This window comes from Lissotriton vulgaris, chromosome 5, assembly GCF_964263255.1.
Source record: "Lissotriton vulgaris chromosome 5, aLisVul1.2, whole genome shotgun sequence".
Lineage (NCBI taxonomy): Eukaryota > Metazoa > Chordata > Amphibia > Caudata > Salamandridae > Lissotriton > Lissotriton vulgaris.
In genome coordinates, this window is record NC_141693.1 from 92,305,230 (window position 1) to 92,320,189 (window position 14,960).

Consider the following 14,960-nt stretch of genomic DNA (forward strand, 5'->3'; position numbering starts at 1 on the left):
CCATCACCCTCCCCTCCCCTCCCTTCCCCCGCCATGCCCCAGCACCCCGCAGCACTCCCTCTGCGAGCCGCCACTGTTGGCATCCCTGGTGAAAGGAATAGAAGTTAGACTTAATTAGAGGAAGTCATGTCACTTCCCCACGAAAGCAGGGCGCGAGAAACCACAATTAGAGGTGGAAGTGGCATGGGCGAATAGTTGTCTAACCTACCTGGGAGTTACAATCTATCATGACAGAGCGGATCTACTGGAAGGTGATATAGGGTAAGCACTAAGAGGAGTCAAGACGAGCTTCACCTTCTGGGGATCTTTACGCTTATCGGTAATTGGAAGGGTGTCACTGTTGAAAATGGTGACACTACCGAGATTGCTATATCTATTTGGGACCCTGCCAGTTTGGGTACCGGCGGGAATGTTTGCCACCTGAAATTGCTATTAATCTCATTTATATGAGGAACAGGCAGGCTCAGGGTAGCATGGGCAACATTAACAAGACCAAAGACAGCGGAGGCTGGCCCTACCAGATCTCGAATACTACTACCTCACAGCACAGTTGTAGTGGGTCACAAAGTGGATAGCGGAGAGGGTGCGAGGTACACACCAGGCAGATGACACAGTTCCTAGTTTGAGAACGCTGTCTAACATAGTCCCAAAACTACCTGCATGGAGGGGAAATGAAACCGATGAAATTAAAGTAATTCGTAGATGTTGGGCCGGGAGCCACCAGAAAGCTAAAATAAAAAAAAACATACGCCCCGGAGATTCCACTGAGCATTTGCGTGGCACTTCCGCATGAAGGAGATTGGAGAGGACTGGAAACTTGGGCAGACTCTGGGGTGTTCACAGTTGGCTTATTATATGAGGACGGATCCCTGCTACCATTTAACAAATTCAGGGAGAGATATGAAATACTGCTAGGTCATTTTTTGATTTATAATGCATTCACGAAGGCAATATGTAAACACTGGGGAGGGGGCTTCTCGGAATCACAAAAGTCTGAAGGTTGCCAATACATGGTGATGGCAGCTGGAACCTTTAAAGCAGTTACTTGCCTGTATAGACTGAATAAGCTTCGAGAGAAGTGGGAAGTATATTTGGGAAAGGATATAGTGGAGAAAGCATGGGATACACTAGTAGAAAGGGCGACAAGAGTCTCTAGAAATGCCATGTTTCAATTAATACATTTCTACTTACTACATAGAGCGTACCTCACACCTGCATGCATCAACCAGCAGTTTGTGACACAGCGCAGTGCCCGTGTTGCAGGAAAGTTAATGCTGCTTTCTTACACATGTTCTGGGACTGCCCCTAGATAGAGGGCATTTGGAGAGAAGTCACCCGGTTACTGGCAAAGATAACTGAGAGAGAGGTGCAAGTGATGCCCGATCACTGTCTTCTCCATTGGTTTCCTCACACATCCAAGACCAAAATAACCAGTAAGTTCCAGGATCTGGCTTTCCTGCTGGCCAAAAGGGAGATTACTGGTAATTGGAAAGCGGAAGGAGGGCCCAGAGCAGACAGGCGGAAGAAGGAATTTAAAAAATGGGTGATGTATGAGGGAGCGGTGAGATTGAATGAGGCCCAACGTGGTAAGGGATCCTTAGATAAAGCCTCGGCGTGGGAAGCACTGGTGGCTATACTGGGGAGCCTAAACACTGGCACCGAAGAAGAGGAGAGGGAAGAAATCATAGAAGAAGGAGAAAGCCACTAATCAAATTCACGAACACAATGGACCAGGACAAGCTGAGTACAACACTTGTTTACTATACATACTGAGTGGAACCATAAAAGGGTCAAGTTCAACTGAGGCACAACACAGCAAGGCACGCCTAGAGGGTGGGATAGGGGTGGTACGGGGGTTGAGTAGTTAGGTATTGTTGGTACATAAGACAGAAGGACTCCATGTGCATGTGAAGGACTATCAAAGCTGCTTCTTGTGTAAGATTAGTATATGAGCTGAGCAGGATGATTGTTTTAAACAAATGATGTACGTAAAGCTGCATAGGAATATGTTAATGGTGAGGTATATTAATGTACCAGACACAACCATAGATATCTTGTAAGAAATGTATACCAGCTAAGCCTGAAAAGCCGAAAATATATGATGTATACAATTACTAGAGAAATGTCTAATAAAGTTTGTTTTAAAAAAAAAAAAATCAGCTTCATGGAATCAACCACCTCCAGGAGTGCTGTTTCAGTGCTATGCTGGAGGTTGGAAACCCAACTGAAATAGGTGCAGAAACCTGAATTGCTCCAGATACTCTGATAGTTGAAAATTGATCAGCTTTTTCAGCATTTCAGAAGCGGCCAGTAGAAGTGAAATTAGCTGAAAATTCTCCATCTCTCAGGCCTGCCGTAGGTGTTATTAACAGAAGGATCACATTTGCTTGTTTCCAACTAGCCGCGCACAAAGACAAGTGCTGTCCATAAAGAGGTTTAAAAAGATGGTTAAAAGCATTGGTAGACTATGCTAATTTCGGGGGGCACAAATCTGCTGAAGCCCCTGAATTGTAGCTTAAAATTGCTTTTTTTCAGACTCTTATAATGCAATCGATATAAATTGCAAGAGTTCGCATACTGCTGCCCGAACTGGGCCTGGCAGACTAATCTCAGATACTGAAGTGACAATGGCTGCCTGGAGGTTGGTCTCAATTTTGTAGATTTTCTCTATAGCTTGTTTCAAAGCTCAGAAGAGGCAGTGATGGGCTGAGTGCCAGTCCTGGGATTCAAGAAATTCTTTGCAATTTAAGACATTTTGTGAGATCTGCTTGAGGCATTAGAGAAATTTCCCTTGAAATAAGACGCTTGAGCTGACTTAATAGCAGGATGATATTTTCTGAGTGCCTCTTAGCAGTCAGCCTTGTCAGCTGACAAATAAAATCTCATCCAGATTCTGTGGAGTTTCTTACAGCATTTGTTCTTGGCATACCTTCTCAAGGGAGCCAATTTGTTTGAAGCTGACAGAACCCAATTGTCAGTCACCGGGGGCGGAAGGCTCAGGTAGTCAGAATACCACTTCCGGCTGCGAGTGCGGTACCGGGGTGAGCGGGCTAGTTGTCTTAGCCCAAGGGTCCTCAAATAGCTTGTCGAGATCGGCACGAGGCCCATAGAGATATAGACTGGCACTGGTTAATAAACGCTGCGCTAGTAAATGCTAGATCCCTGGTGAAACATGGTATTGAAGTGGCAAACATGATTGACACCTATAACGTGGAGTTGCTGTTTGTGACTGAAACCTGGGCAGAGAGCTCGTCGTACATTGATCTTGCGTTTGCAGTACCGGCGGGTTACTCTCTCCTTCGCTCTGATAGAATTGGGAAACGGGGAGGAGGACTAGCCATCATTAGTAAAGATCCTCTACATGTGCAGGGTTTTGAGAGTTTGAAATCCACAGACTGTGAAACTCTTTCTTTCAAAATTCGTATTACGGACAACTACACTTTTTTCCGGCCTACTTTTATATAGGTCGCCTAAGGCAAAGGTGCATGTGGCGCAATTATTGGGGCCAACCTTGGAGTCCAGTCTATCTATGACAGACTTTACGATATTGGGGGATTTTAATATCCACTTGGAAAAGGAAGAGGACAGCAGCACGAGCGCCCTACTAGAGGCAATGACCAGTTGTGGTCTGGTCCAATTAGTTAAGCCGGGAACGCATTCCGCGGGCATACTCTGGACGGAATATTCTCCTCGAATCCTGATATCAGGATTGGGGAAATTCTGGAGGTCCCCTGGTCGGATCATAAAGTTATTTATTTTTCATTCAATTTGGTCGTAGCTAAAAAAGTTAGGGCACCTAGGGAAAGGACCACCCTTACCAGGACTGGGACAAGATCGACATTGCAGAACTGCATGCTCAGCTAGGTTCCACCACACTAGTTTTGGACAAAGACCGCGACACAGCGTCACGCCAAGTGGAGAACTGGATTAAAACTGCAGTGCTGGTACTTGCCCCAATTAAATCTAAAAAACAGAATAGAAGCAAACATTCGGAACCCTGGTTCTCAGATAAGCTTAGACTACAGAAACAGTCCTGCAGGCGGGCAGAGGGAAGATGGAGGGCCAATTACGGGACAAATGAGAAAGCAGAATATGGTAAAACACTTGCCACATATAAAAAAACTGATTAGGGAAGGCAAATCAGCATTTTTTATAAAGAAAATTAATGAGGCTAAAAACTCGAATAAAGAACTGTTCAATACGGTTAAAAAATTCACCAAACCCGCGCCCAAACAGGTCAAGGGAAGTACGGAACTCTGCAATAAATTAGGTCAGTTCTTTACGGATAAGGTGCAGTTGATATACGAGTCCTTCCCACAAAGGCACACTGAGCCTCATGCGGGGAGCACTAGTATTTCTGACCTCCCATTGCAGAGCAGCACCCCAGCCCCCGCGCCAAAAATTAGGTTCACAGTTCCCTCGATGGAAGAAATAAGACAACTGATCTTGTCTACTAAATCCGGGGGGCCAATGGACCCTTGTCCACCCAAGGTCCTACACATGGTCCCAGATCTACTTAGCGCCCAACTCCAGCCCCTGTACAGCAATATAATTGAATCCAGTTGTTTTCCTAAAGCGTGGAAGGTAGCCTCGGTCCTTCCATTGCTTAAAAAACCCAGTCTGGATCCCTCAATTCCAGCCAATTTCCGGCCAATCTCAAGGATCCCTTTTCATGGCCAAGATTCTGGAGGAACTTATGAATTCCCAACTAGCTGGGCAGGTCAGGAAGACGCAGGCCCTAGATCAATCCCAACATGGATTCCGAGAGGAGCATGGGACTGAGACTGCCTTGGTAATGGCGGCTGAGGAACTCAGGAAGATTCTGGATGCAGGTGGGAAGGCCGCCCTTATATTGTTAAATTTGTCGGCGGCCTTCAACACCGTTAACCATGAGATACTCATAAAAAGGCTAAACGCGCTAGGTCGTCATGCCTCGGCTACCAATTTACTGGCCTCTTTCCTGGAAAATAGAACCTTCTCTGTGGAGCTGGGGGAATTTTCATCAAGGGCCTTTGACTTGCCTGGGGGGTCCCCCAGGGCTCTTCATTGAGCCCGTCCCTTTTTAATCTCTACGCTGCGCCACTTGCCAAAATCACCAGGAACTGTGGGTTCATTCCTTTGTCCTACGCGGACGATACCCAAATTGTGGTGGCCATTTCCAACAACTCCGTGGAGACCGCGACTAGTTTTAGGCGCTGTATGGAGCAGGTTAGCAATTGGATGCAGGACAATTGTTTAAAACTTAACGGGGACAAATCGGAGGTCATGTTATTGGGGGCCAACACGGACATCTGGTCCAATCTCTGGTGGCCGGACAGCCTAGGAAGGTGTCCAACGCCGGTGGATAAAGTGAGGAATCTTGGGTTCATATTTGACTCCAAACTCACCTTTGCGGCACAAATAAATAACCTGCCTTCATCAGTATGGTATACGCTTAAACTCATTAGAAAGCTGCTGCCCTACATCCCACAGGACACCGCCAAAACCTTGGTTACTCTGTTGGCTCTGTCAAAACTGGATTATGGCAATGCTCTTTATGTGGGGTTACAGAAACAACTGTTACTCAAACTCCAGCGCCTCCAGAACGCCGCGGCAAGGCTGGTTCTGGATATACCCAAGTTTGCTTCCGTAGCATCTAAACTGCAAGGCCTGCACTGGCTCACGGTGGGGAAAAGAATTGAGCTTAAATCAGCGTGCCTAGAGTACAAATCATTTCACGGCTCAGGCCCCTGTTCTTAAAAAGCAACCTAAAACCATATGAACCAACCAGGATGTTAAGATCCAGTAGTGCTAAACTCCTGGTAACTCCCAGATTCAAACAGCTGAGGTGGGGGGGGGGGAGGGTGGGGGGTGGGGGTAGAAGTTTCATAGGTAATACGGCAAAAACCTGGAACATGCTCCCTGCAGAACTAAAAAATAACCCCTCCTTATGGTCCTTCCGCAAAAACCTGAAAACCTGGCTGTTCTCGTATTAATTCAGAAAGGCACTACGTCTACTGTCAGGCAGTTGGTCTCTTACAGCGCCAAGACGCCCTTGGGCATTCGAGCGCTCAATAAATCACAAAATCAATCAAACAATCAACATGTACATCTCTCACATTATCAACACAAAGCTTTGACCCTGAGCTGGTAAGCCTGAGCTCTACCTCTGGAAGCTTGATTTCACTCCAGGTCTGAAATCTGGACAATTCATAGGATAATTCTTTGTAAGAATTGTCTACATTGAACCAGGAAAAAGGGATCAGAATGCAATTGGGTCCTCTATTAGTAATATGCTATTAGAGAATATAAGATCGAAAGTGTGCACCTGATGACTGGGGGAGGAGATCCCTTAACCCCTTCGAGGCTGATGACGAGCTGGGCTCGTCATGGTGTAGCCTCCTCAAACACTGATGACGAGCCCAGCTCGTCATGTAAAGTGCGTTTTTTAAAAAGTCAGCATACAAGCAGAATAAGAGCAGCGCGCATGTGGTTAAGAAAGGTTCAGCGATGCTAACTTCTCTAATAGTTTTTAGGCAATCTGATCTGTGACAATATCCGCGTGTAAGTTAAAGTTTCCAAATAGGGTGAAATTAGAGTATTGCAAGGATCACTTGACCAGTGCTTTATATATTGAATTATTACATTTTCTGGCATGTGGTGTTTTTCCGGGTGTGTGCTAAAAAAGATCTGTACTGACTTATCCCTGTCAAGTTCTTTAATCAAAGTCATTTGTGTTCCACTGAGAGGGAAAGCCCAGCTATCTCTCACATACCACAAGATGTTTATGCCCAGTCTAGTGTGCCATAGCAGGAAACTTCCAAGACAGCTTTCTGGCTAAATTGTTTGTAGAAAGGGACAGTTTAAGAACATTTAAGCAACTCATCCTTGTGACATTTATACAAAACATGTAACTTTCTAAGAGGATTATAGTTTTATAAATGTGTTCAGTATCATAAGAATTTCTAGCTGAAGTTTCCAAAGTGTTCTTTTGAATCACTGGTAGGTTTTTACCAACATAAACTGCTGCATTCCCTAGGTAATTAAATAACTTTTATGTCCTTGTCATTTGTAAAACATACAGGTTGATGTGACTTGCAAATTTGACCATCACTCAATTGATCCTTGCTGTTTCATGGCCCACCTTTAATGAACTCACTGTGCGGATTGTGCAATCAATGTTAAAATGAAATAGATTTCCCGTTTTAAAGTTTGATTTTAACGATAGCGCTGCAGGACTGCCTGGTAGCCCATTTACTATGTTTTAGTTCCATACGTGAGAAGTTGAAAGTGTTGCTGCATTTCACATTTGACTCTTTTTTATTTTTAAACTATGGGACCGATTACAATGTCAGTTGGAACCCTCCTTGAAAGCTTGGGAAACATCGCCTCACCCATCTAGTCAACAACCCCACACACAGTGCAGGACACATGCTTGACCCGATCTTCACCACCAGTGACAGAATCTTAGTACAGTCCCGTCACTGAGGTTACCTGGACCTACCACACCATCATCCACTTCACCATCAAAGAATCCTCAACACCACCACCAAGCCTTCCAGCTCCTCTCACCACAGCTGGAAGAGACAAGATCCATTGGACAAACGCCAACAAACCTACCCATCCCAACTCCACAACAAAACTGGAATAGGCTGTTGAGAACTTCTTTGCACGGATCACCAACTGCACCAACAGAGTCTCCCCTATCAAGCTGCTAAGACTAAGAGATCCACCAAACAAACCAGCTAGTATATATCATAACTCAGGACCATGAAAGGTGACTGCAAATGCCTAGAATGATGGTTCATCAGCAAAGATCCCACAGACAGCCACTTTCAAGTCACCCATCAAAAAATACCATCAACGCCTGAAAGACATGAAAAGATGGAAGCTGACGGATGGCATTGGAGCCAGCTCTAAATACAGTAGCAGAGAGTTCGCCTGCCCTTCAACCAACAAAAACACCATCCCCCCTTCCAAGGAACTTTGCAACACCTTGCTGACTACTTCCACAACAAGATACCCACCATCTACAGCAACTTAGAACCTCCAACCCACCGACCTCTACAGCCTCCTTCCGCCAACTGATGCCACCCACAACCATCCGCTCACCCTCAAGAGCAAAGAAATCAGCTGTGAACTCACAACCATCCTCAATGCATTCATCACCAGAGCCACCTTCCCTGATCAATGAAAACATGCAGAGGTCAGATCCCTCTTCAAGAAACCCTCTGCCAACGCCAGCAAACTCAAGAACTACTGCCCTATTTCTTTCTTCTCCTTCCCCGCCAAAGTCCTTCAGAAGGCCATGAACTGCCAACTCACTGAACACCTGGAGAGCAACAATCTGCTGGTCACCTCCCAAACCAACTTCCACACCAGCCACAGCACCGAGACTGCCCTGGTTGTCGCCACTGACGACATCAGGTCCCTCCTCAGCCACAGGAAGATAGCGACCCTGATCCTCCTTGACCACTCAGCAACATTCAACACCGTATCCCACCAAACCCTCATCAAAAAACTCCACCATGGAAATGCCCTCAAATGGATTGCATCCTTCCTCACAGGATGAACCCAAAAGATCCACCTACCCCCGTTCACTTGGGAACCCAAGAGCACCCACAAGGTTCATCCCTCAGCCCTAAACTGTTCAACATGTACGTGATGCCCCTGGCCAACATCGTCAGAATACACGGCCTCAACATCATATTCTATGCAGATGATAACCAGCTCATACTCTTGCTTAGAGAAGGCCCCTCCACCACCAAGACCAACTTCCATAACTGCATGACGAGCGTCGCCGATTGGATGAAGACCAACTGCCTGAAGCTCAACACGGATATGCTGATTTTTGGGAACAACACTTCCCCATGGAACGACACCTAGCTGTCCTCCGAACTTGGACCCCAACCCACACTGACAAATCACGCCTGCAACCTCGACATTATCCTGGACAGCACACTCACCATGAAATAGGATATCAACGCAGTCTCCTCTGCCTGCTTCCACACCCTCTGCATTCTCCAAAAGATCTTCAGATGGGTCACCGTCAACACCAGGAAAGCCGTCACTCAAGGTCTAGTCACCAGCCTACTCACCAGCTGACTGGACTCCGGCAATGTAATCTATGCAGAATTCACCACCAAACTCCTGAAGTGAATACAGATGATACAGAACTCAGCCGCCAGACTCATCCTCGACCTCCCCAAAAGGACCAACATCACCCCCCTCCCAACTCAGGAACCTCCACTGGCTCCCCATCCAGAAAAGATGGCAATTCAAGATGTTTACAAATGGCTTCAAGGCCCTCCATGACCAAGGACCAGCATACATCAACCAACGCCTGAACGTCCACCAGCCCTCCAGACTCTTGTGCTTCTCCTCCATTGCCCTGGCTCACACTCCCAGCATCGCTGAAGCAACAGGGTATACACCTGTTACAACGCAACTTTTACAACTACCTACCATTACAACGCAACTTTTACAACGCATACCATTACAACGCATTGCGCTGGGGGGCGCTCTAGGATAGGGAATAAGTTTAATTTACTATCCAACACCTTCCCTAGTGTCCACGGGGACTGGAGTTGGAATAGTAAATTATACTTACCACTATCCAGCACCTCTAAGCGCTATGCGTTGTAATGGTATGCGTTGTAATGGTCGCGTTGTAATGGTAGGTAGTTGTAATGGTATGCGTTATAACGTCATACATCCAAGCAACAGTGAAGGACGTTCCTTCTCATACCTTGCCGCCAAGACCTGGAGCGAACGAACTCCCCCTGCACTTCTGACCATCATCCTTTCTCCCTGAATTCAGAAAAGGATTCAAAACCTGACTCTTCGACTGATCCCAGCAAGAACCTAGCAATTGGATACCTTCACAAGAGATTAGTTGAGCTCTACAAATCTAGGTTCAAAAATGATAAATGATCAGTGTCAGTAGTTGTTAAGGTTTAGGCTGATCTCCGCCATCATGACCTTTAATGTACATTTTTTCATTGATTGTTTTGTGGAGTTTTTCGATAATGCTTAAAAATATTTTTTGTTGTCTACAGCATATGGGTATCAGGATCATAGTGGTGAAAATGGACCAGGACACTCAAATTCTCAATCGCTCCCTTCTAAACACAAAGTTGGACTGACCTGTCAGAGCCAAAACTTATATCTGTCCTTGATAGCCAAGTACTTACTGGAAGTAAGAGTGTAGAAGCAATTGTAAAACTTGTGTGGGAAAGAGTGTAATTTCCACTCATCTGAAATGCACATTTTCTACCACTCCTGTTGTTATGTGGCTGGGGACGTGCCATGTGCCTAAGGCGTAACAATTTAACAGCAGCATACAGTGCCCTTGTTCAAAGACCGCTTGTCCAACACAGCCATGAGAGAGAAAAATGTCTTTCATGTTTGGACAATCAGGAGCTGACAAAGTCTGCAGGTGTCCAGATTAGGAATGAAGGTAACAAATCTAGTTTTTTTTAAATGGTGAAATTTAGGTCACAGCTCCCCTATGGCTCCTATGGTATAGATATACATAAAAGTAACTTATACAAATGAAGACTGAAGATTTGTAGTTGCAAATCTCTCCAAGAATGGGGATTTAACCCCCAAAAAAGGTCTAATTTGCAAAATTCTGTCTCCATGCAAACATTCTGTAACAGCATTTGATTCCCAGATCTGCCCACATTTGGAACAAATTCTATAATAATTTCTATATTTCAGACAGATTTATCAGCAAATGGGTTCCACTGATTTAATCCTCCAAGATTATTTGCATTTGACTACCAGTTTTTAGAGCTGTTATTATGAGTTTCACCACCTGAGTCTCAATCACAGTAATTTCATAGTAATTGGACTAAGATTGCTAACCAACAGGGTCTCACTTTTAAGATAAGGCCACTGCTGTGCCGCTAGGGTAAGAGACAGTGGCCTAGTTACATGTGTGCACATTTGTGGACTGTGTGTGTGGGACTACCACCGTACTCAACCTGGGATCTGTGCACCTGTAACCTGTCACAGAAGGAACTCTTAAGGGATTGGTACTGACCTGGGATAGGCCTTATAAGGTTGTTCATAGCATAGGATTTTGGTAAGTAACCCGGTATTTGTAAAGTGCAAACTAATCACCCGTAAGGGTCTCAAGGCACTGGTGGGCTGTCAGGGAGATTAAGCAAGCTATGGCCCAGAGTCTCAAGGTGCGGTGCTGAGCTGTTGCCAGTGATCGAACCTTGAGCCCCATGCTCTGGAGTCAGCCGCCCTGGCCGCTGCGCCACACTTCTGCCTCTTGGTGCTTAGGTATTCAACTTTTTAGGTGAAATATTCACTAAAATACAGTTTCACTACACTTAGGCTTAAGGGGTTCAGCGAGGTACCATTCCAGGGGTATAAATGCATCCCAAGTGTAGTTGCAAAGTCCCTTACATTCTATCTGCAATCTATATGACACTTTAAAATGTGTCTTATTTCCCTGGCTCAGCTCAGAATCTGGTTCTAGGCATTGTCTCCACCACTGGACCAAGTTCATTACTTTGCTCAGTGGAGGATTCAAAGGTCAATAGAGCAACACACTGGATTTGTTCCAGTTCCTGTCAAAGGAAAGGGTGGGGAGGATATCTGCACCTAATAATTTGTTTTCGACACTGCACCTGGGATGGGACAGTCCTGGACCACTGGAACAAAGGAGGAGGACCAGACACTGGAGTCCACACAGGAGAGGCTCACTATTTTAATTTTACTGGGAAGGGATCTGGCAGCTTTTTCATCTATGGACAAACAAACCTGAAGCTCTTAGGGAAGCTCCATCGACAACTTGAAGTCACCCCTTCGTGTAGTCCCAAAATACTGTGCAGGAGGGTTTAGTCAAGGCACCTAAGGATTGGCCAGGGGTACCTGGATTCTACAACTTTCCACCCCCACTTAAAAGCCAGAAGTTGGAAAGACACTGAACCTGAAAATGACAATGAAGTATGCCCAGCTGGAAGGAGAAGCCACCCGATGCCCTGCAATGATGGACTTTGGGACTTTGACTCCAGTGGATCCCCAGGATTAGGACAGGTCCCACCAGGGCGAGTGCCACTGGCCTCATTACACCCCCTGAGGAAATGGGGTCTATGGGAAGAACAACGATTAGTGCCCTTGCCCACTGGTAGCAGGGTATGCAGGCACACAAAGAGAATGCAGGTTCCTGGACGGCATGGGGAGCTAGCTGGGGCTTGATGATCCCCCACTTCACCAAATGACTGCTAAGGCTGTGGGTTGCATGGGAGGGTCTGGGGCACCCAAAAACAAATGAAATGGCTAGCAAAAAGCTGCTTGCTGAATATGCATACTGCTAGGCCTGGAGTGCCCCATGATGTACCATGGGTATACTTAAATGTACATCATTGCTGCTCCAGTCTAGTTGTGTGGTATGAAGGGAGACCAGCCCCCCAAAAAAGGTTTTTAAAAAACTAACCCTAGCTTTCCCCGGGCATTGCATCCCTGACCATGGGAGCAGTTTGCCTGGATTCTAAAGCACTCCTGGAGCTGGAGTTTTTAATCTTGGGCTCTCGGGTGCAGAAACCCCTTGTAGCTGGTCTTATGACTGCAGTAGCATTCTAATAAGTGTAAATGAAACACATGCGTTTATCTATAATGCTTTATTAAAACATTGATGAGGAGAATGTCATGTTTTCCATACATATTTATCCTGCTTTTATTTACTTCAATTGATTTATAATGGCAACTTCTATTAATGTGGTGACTCTAGAAAGCGAGTATGCCTGTTTTTTTCCCAATTAAAACCTTTGTATTGTGATGTTGATCTTGTATAAGTGGGGTGGTATTGTGCATCAGGATGGCATAAAGGTGTAACGTGATATGGGGTGTCACCAAAGGTATATCCAGCTACCTGAATATATATTTGTAATTTAATACATAATAAATAGTAGTGTGTGTGTGTATGCGAGTGCGTCTGTATGTGTGTGTTAGTGCATGTGTGTGTGTGTGTGTGTTAGTGTCTGTGTGTGGTATTTGCTTCTCAGTAACAATTCAATTGCAGACTCATTACTTGTGAAGAAGTCACATCCTTCACATGTGTCCAATAAAGTACCTTTCCTATTTTAAGAGAAAAAACACTGATTGTTCAATCATTTGTTGACTCTTACTTTTGCCTACAGGTGAGCTGGGGTTATTAACCCTCACCACCTTCTTGAATAGGCCTTGGACTGCTCTAATTCGATACTCCCAAAGATGATGCACACAATAACCTTAGTGGCTATTATTCTAACAATCATAGCTATATGATTCATATAGTTTGGGGTGGTGGGAACATTTCATTCCACCTGTGGAATTTGGTGAATACGTGTTACTCTGTAAACGCAGAGTTGCAGCTAAATTCAGCCAATCGATGTGTGGTGGAGTTTTTTCCCTGCAAGGCTTCAGAAATGACCGCGCGGGTGAGATTTAGCCTCCTCTAGTGCAAATTTCTAAAGTGGGCGCTCGCGGTCAGAGGGATTTTTCTCAAATAGCTTTGCTGCAGCTCAAGTAGATTTTCTACTGAGCAGCAGCAAAATCAACTTGAATGGCCGCGCAATCATGTGCGCCACACGGTGCCGTTTGTGTTGATTTTTCAGTACTGCTCGCACTACTGCTGGCACTGAATTGCTGGGCAAGCAGCTTGACATGCATATTTTCTGCTCAGTGAGTTCTGCCCATGCCTACATATAGTTTGCTATTTTCTAGATATTTGTATTTGTTTTACTCTATCAGCCTGTTACAGATTCAACTAAAGTGCGATTTGTTGACCCATAACTATTTTTAAAATAGTAATGGCAATTAAATGGCTGGAAAGTCAGTTTGTTCAATATGTCGACAAGGTACTTAACTAAAACCTTTTTTTTCTCTTCCTTGTTTATTTTTAGATCTATCTAGCTGAAATATCACACAGGCGAAGAAAAAGAATTCTCATCTCATGCACCCACATGATGGTAGCGATGGGTATATTTTGCGTATATTCAGCAGGTATTTGGTAATTCCTTCAACATTACTTCTTTCACAAAAATACTACACGGAGTGACAATAACATGCTATTACTTGCCTACTATTGAGTTTCTGGTTGCACCATGTAATAAACATTCTACTGTTCTGTATCAGGAGTGGATCCTGCCTATCTAGTTTGTAGTTCTGAGAGGATCTCTCGAATCCTCAATTGTAATTTCACACTCAAACTCCTAGTCGCATTCTGTACCCGAAGACAGTTGTCTTCACCTCAAAATTATCTACCTTCATCATTATTAAACCTACCCTCTCTGTAACCATATGTCTTATTCATAATCTCTTCATACTATTCACCCCAACTCTTTATGATTCCTCACTGTAATTCCACTAGCTTAATAGTCTTATCTATATCATTTTGAAATTCTACACATTTCAATCCGCAAAGGACATCTAATTGAATGTCACTTGCGCTTCCTGTTCTTCTGTGAAAGTTCTCTTTTTCTTCACTTCTACATCTCATTTCTAAACCTGAGTCAATCTCCTACTTCAGAATAGTCTGCAGGTTTGTATGTTATCTCATGTTATATTATGTGTATTTGTGAAAGTGCACTATCACCCACAGGTGTATCCTGGTGCTGAGCAGGTGTGTGCCTAGCCCTGTCTCTTGTAGGTTGGTTGACAGAATATCCAGGTCTTCAGATTTTTGCAGAATTCAAGAAGAGTGGAGGAGGCTCTGATGTTGAGTAGCAGCTTGTTTTATGCTTTAGAAGCGATTTAAGAGAACACCTCCTGATCTGGGTGTGTGTGCGCGGGATGTGTGCGTGTAGAGTCCTGTGGAGTGGAGGTGTCTTGGTGGTTGGTGGAAGGAGATGGGATTGTTCAGGTAGGTGTTGTGTAGTACCTTGAATGTGTGTGTGAGGAGAATGACATCAGCATGTTTGTGCATTGGGAGCTCCCTGAGGAGTTGTCGAATGTGAGTTCTGTGTGAGAGGTTGAGGATGAGT

The 14,960-nt window shown here is 44.9% G+C and overlaps 1 protein-coding gene across 1 annotated transcript in view; it reads left to right on the forward strand.

Annotated features, from left to right (window-relative positions):
* LOC147710284 (solute carrier family 2, facilitated glucose transporter member 8-like) overlaps window positions 1–14,960 on the forward strand; it is a 171,881-nt gene that overhangs the window by 42,113 nt on the left and 114,808 nt on the right. The window contains exon 4 of the mRNA XM_086919341.1: window positions 13,881–13,980. Within this exon, the coding sequence (XP_086775467.1) occupies window positions 13,881–13,980 (100 nt within the window). The remainder of the gene's footprint in view (window positions 1–13,880; window positions 13,981–14,960) is intronic.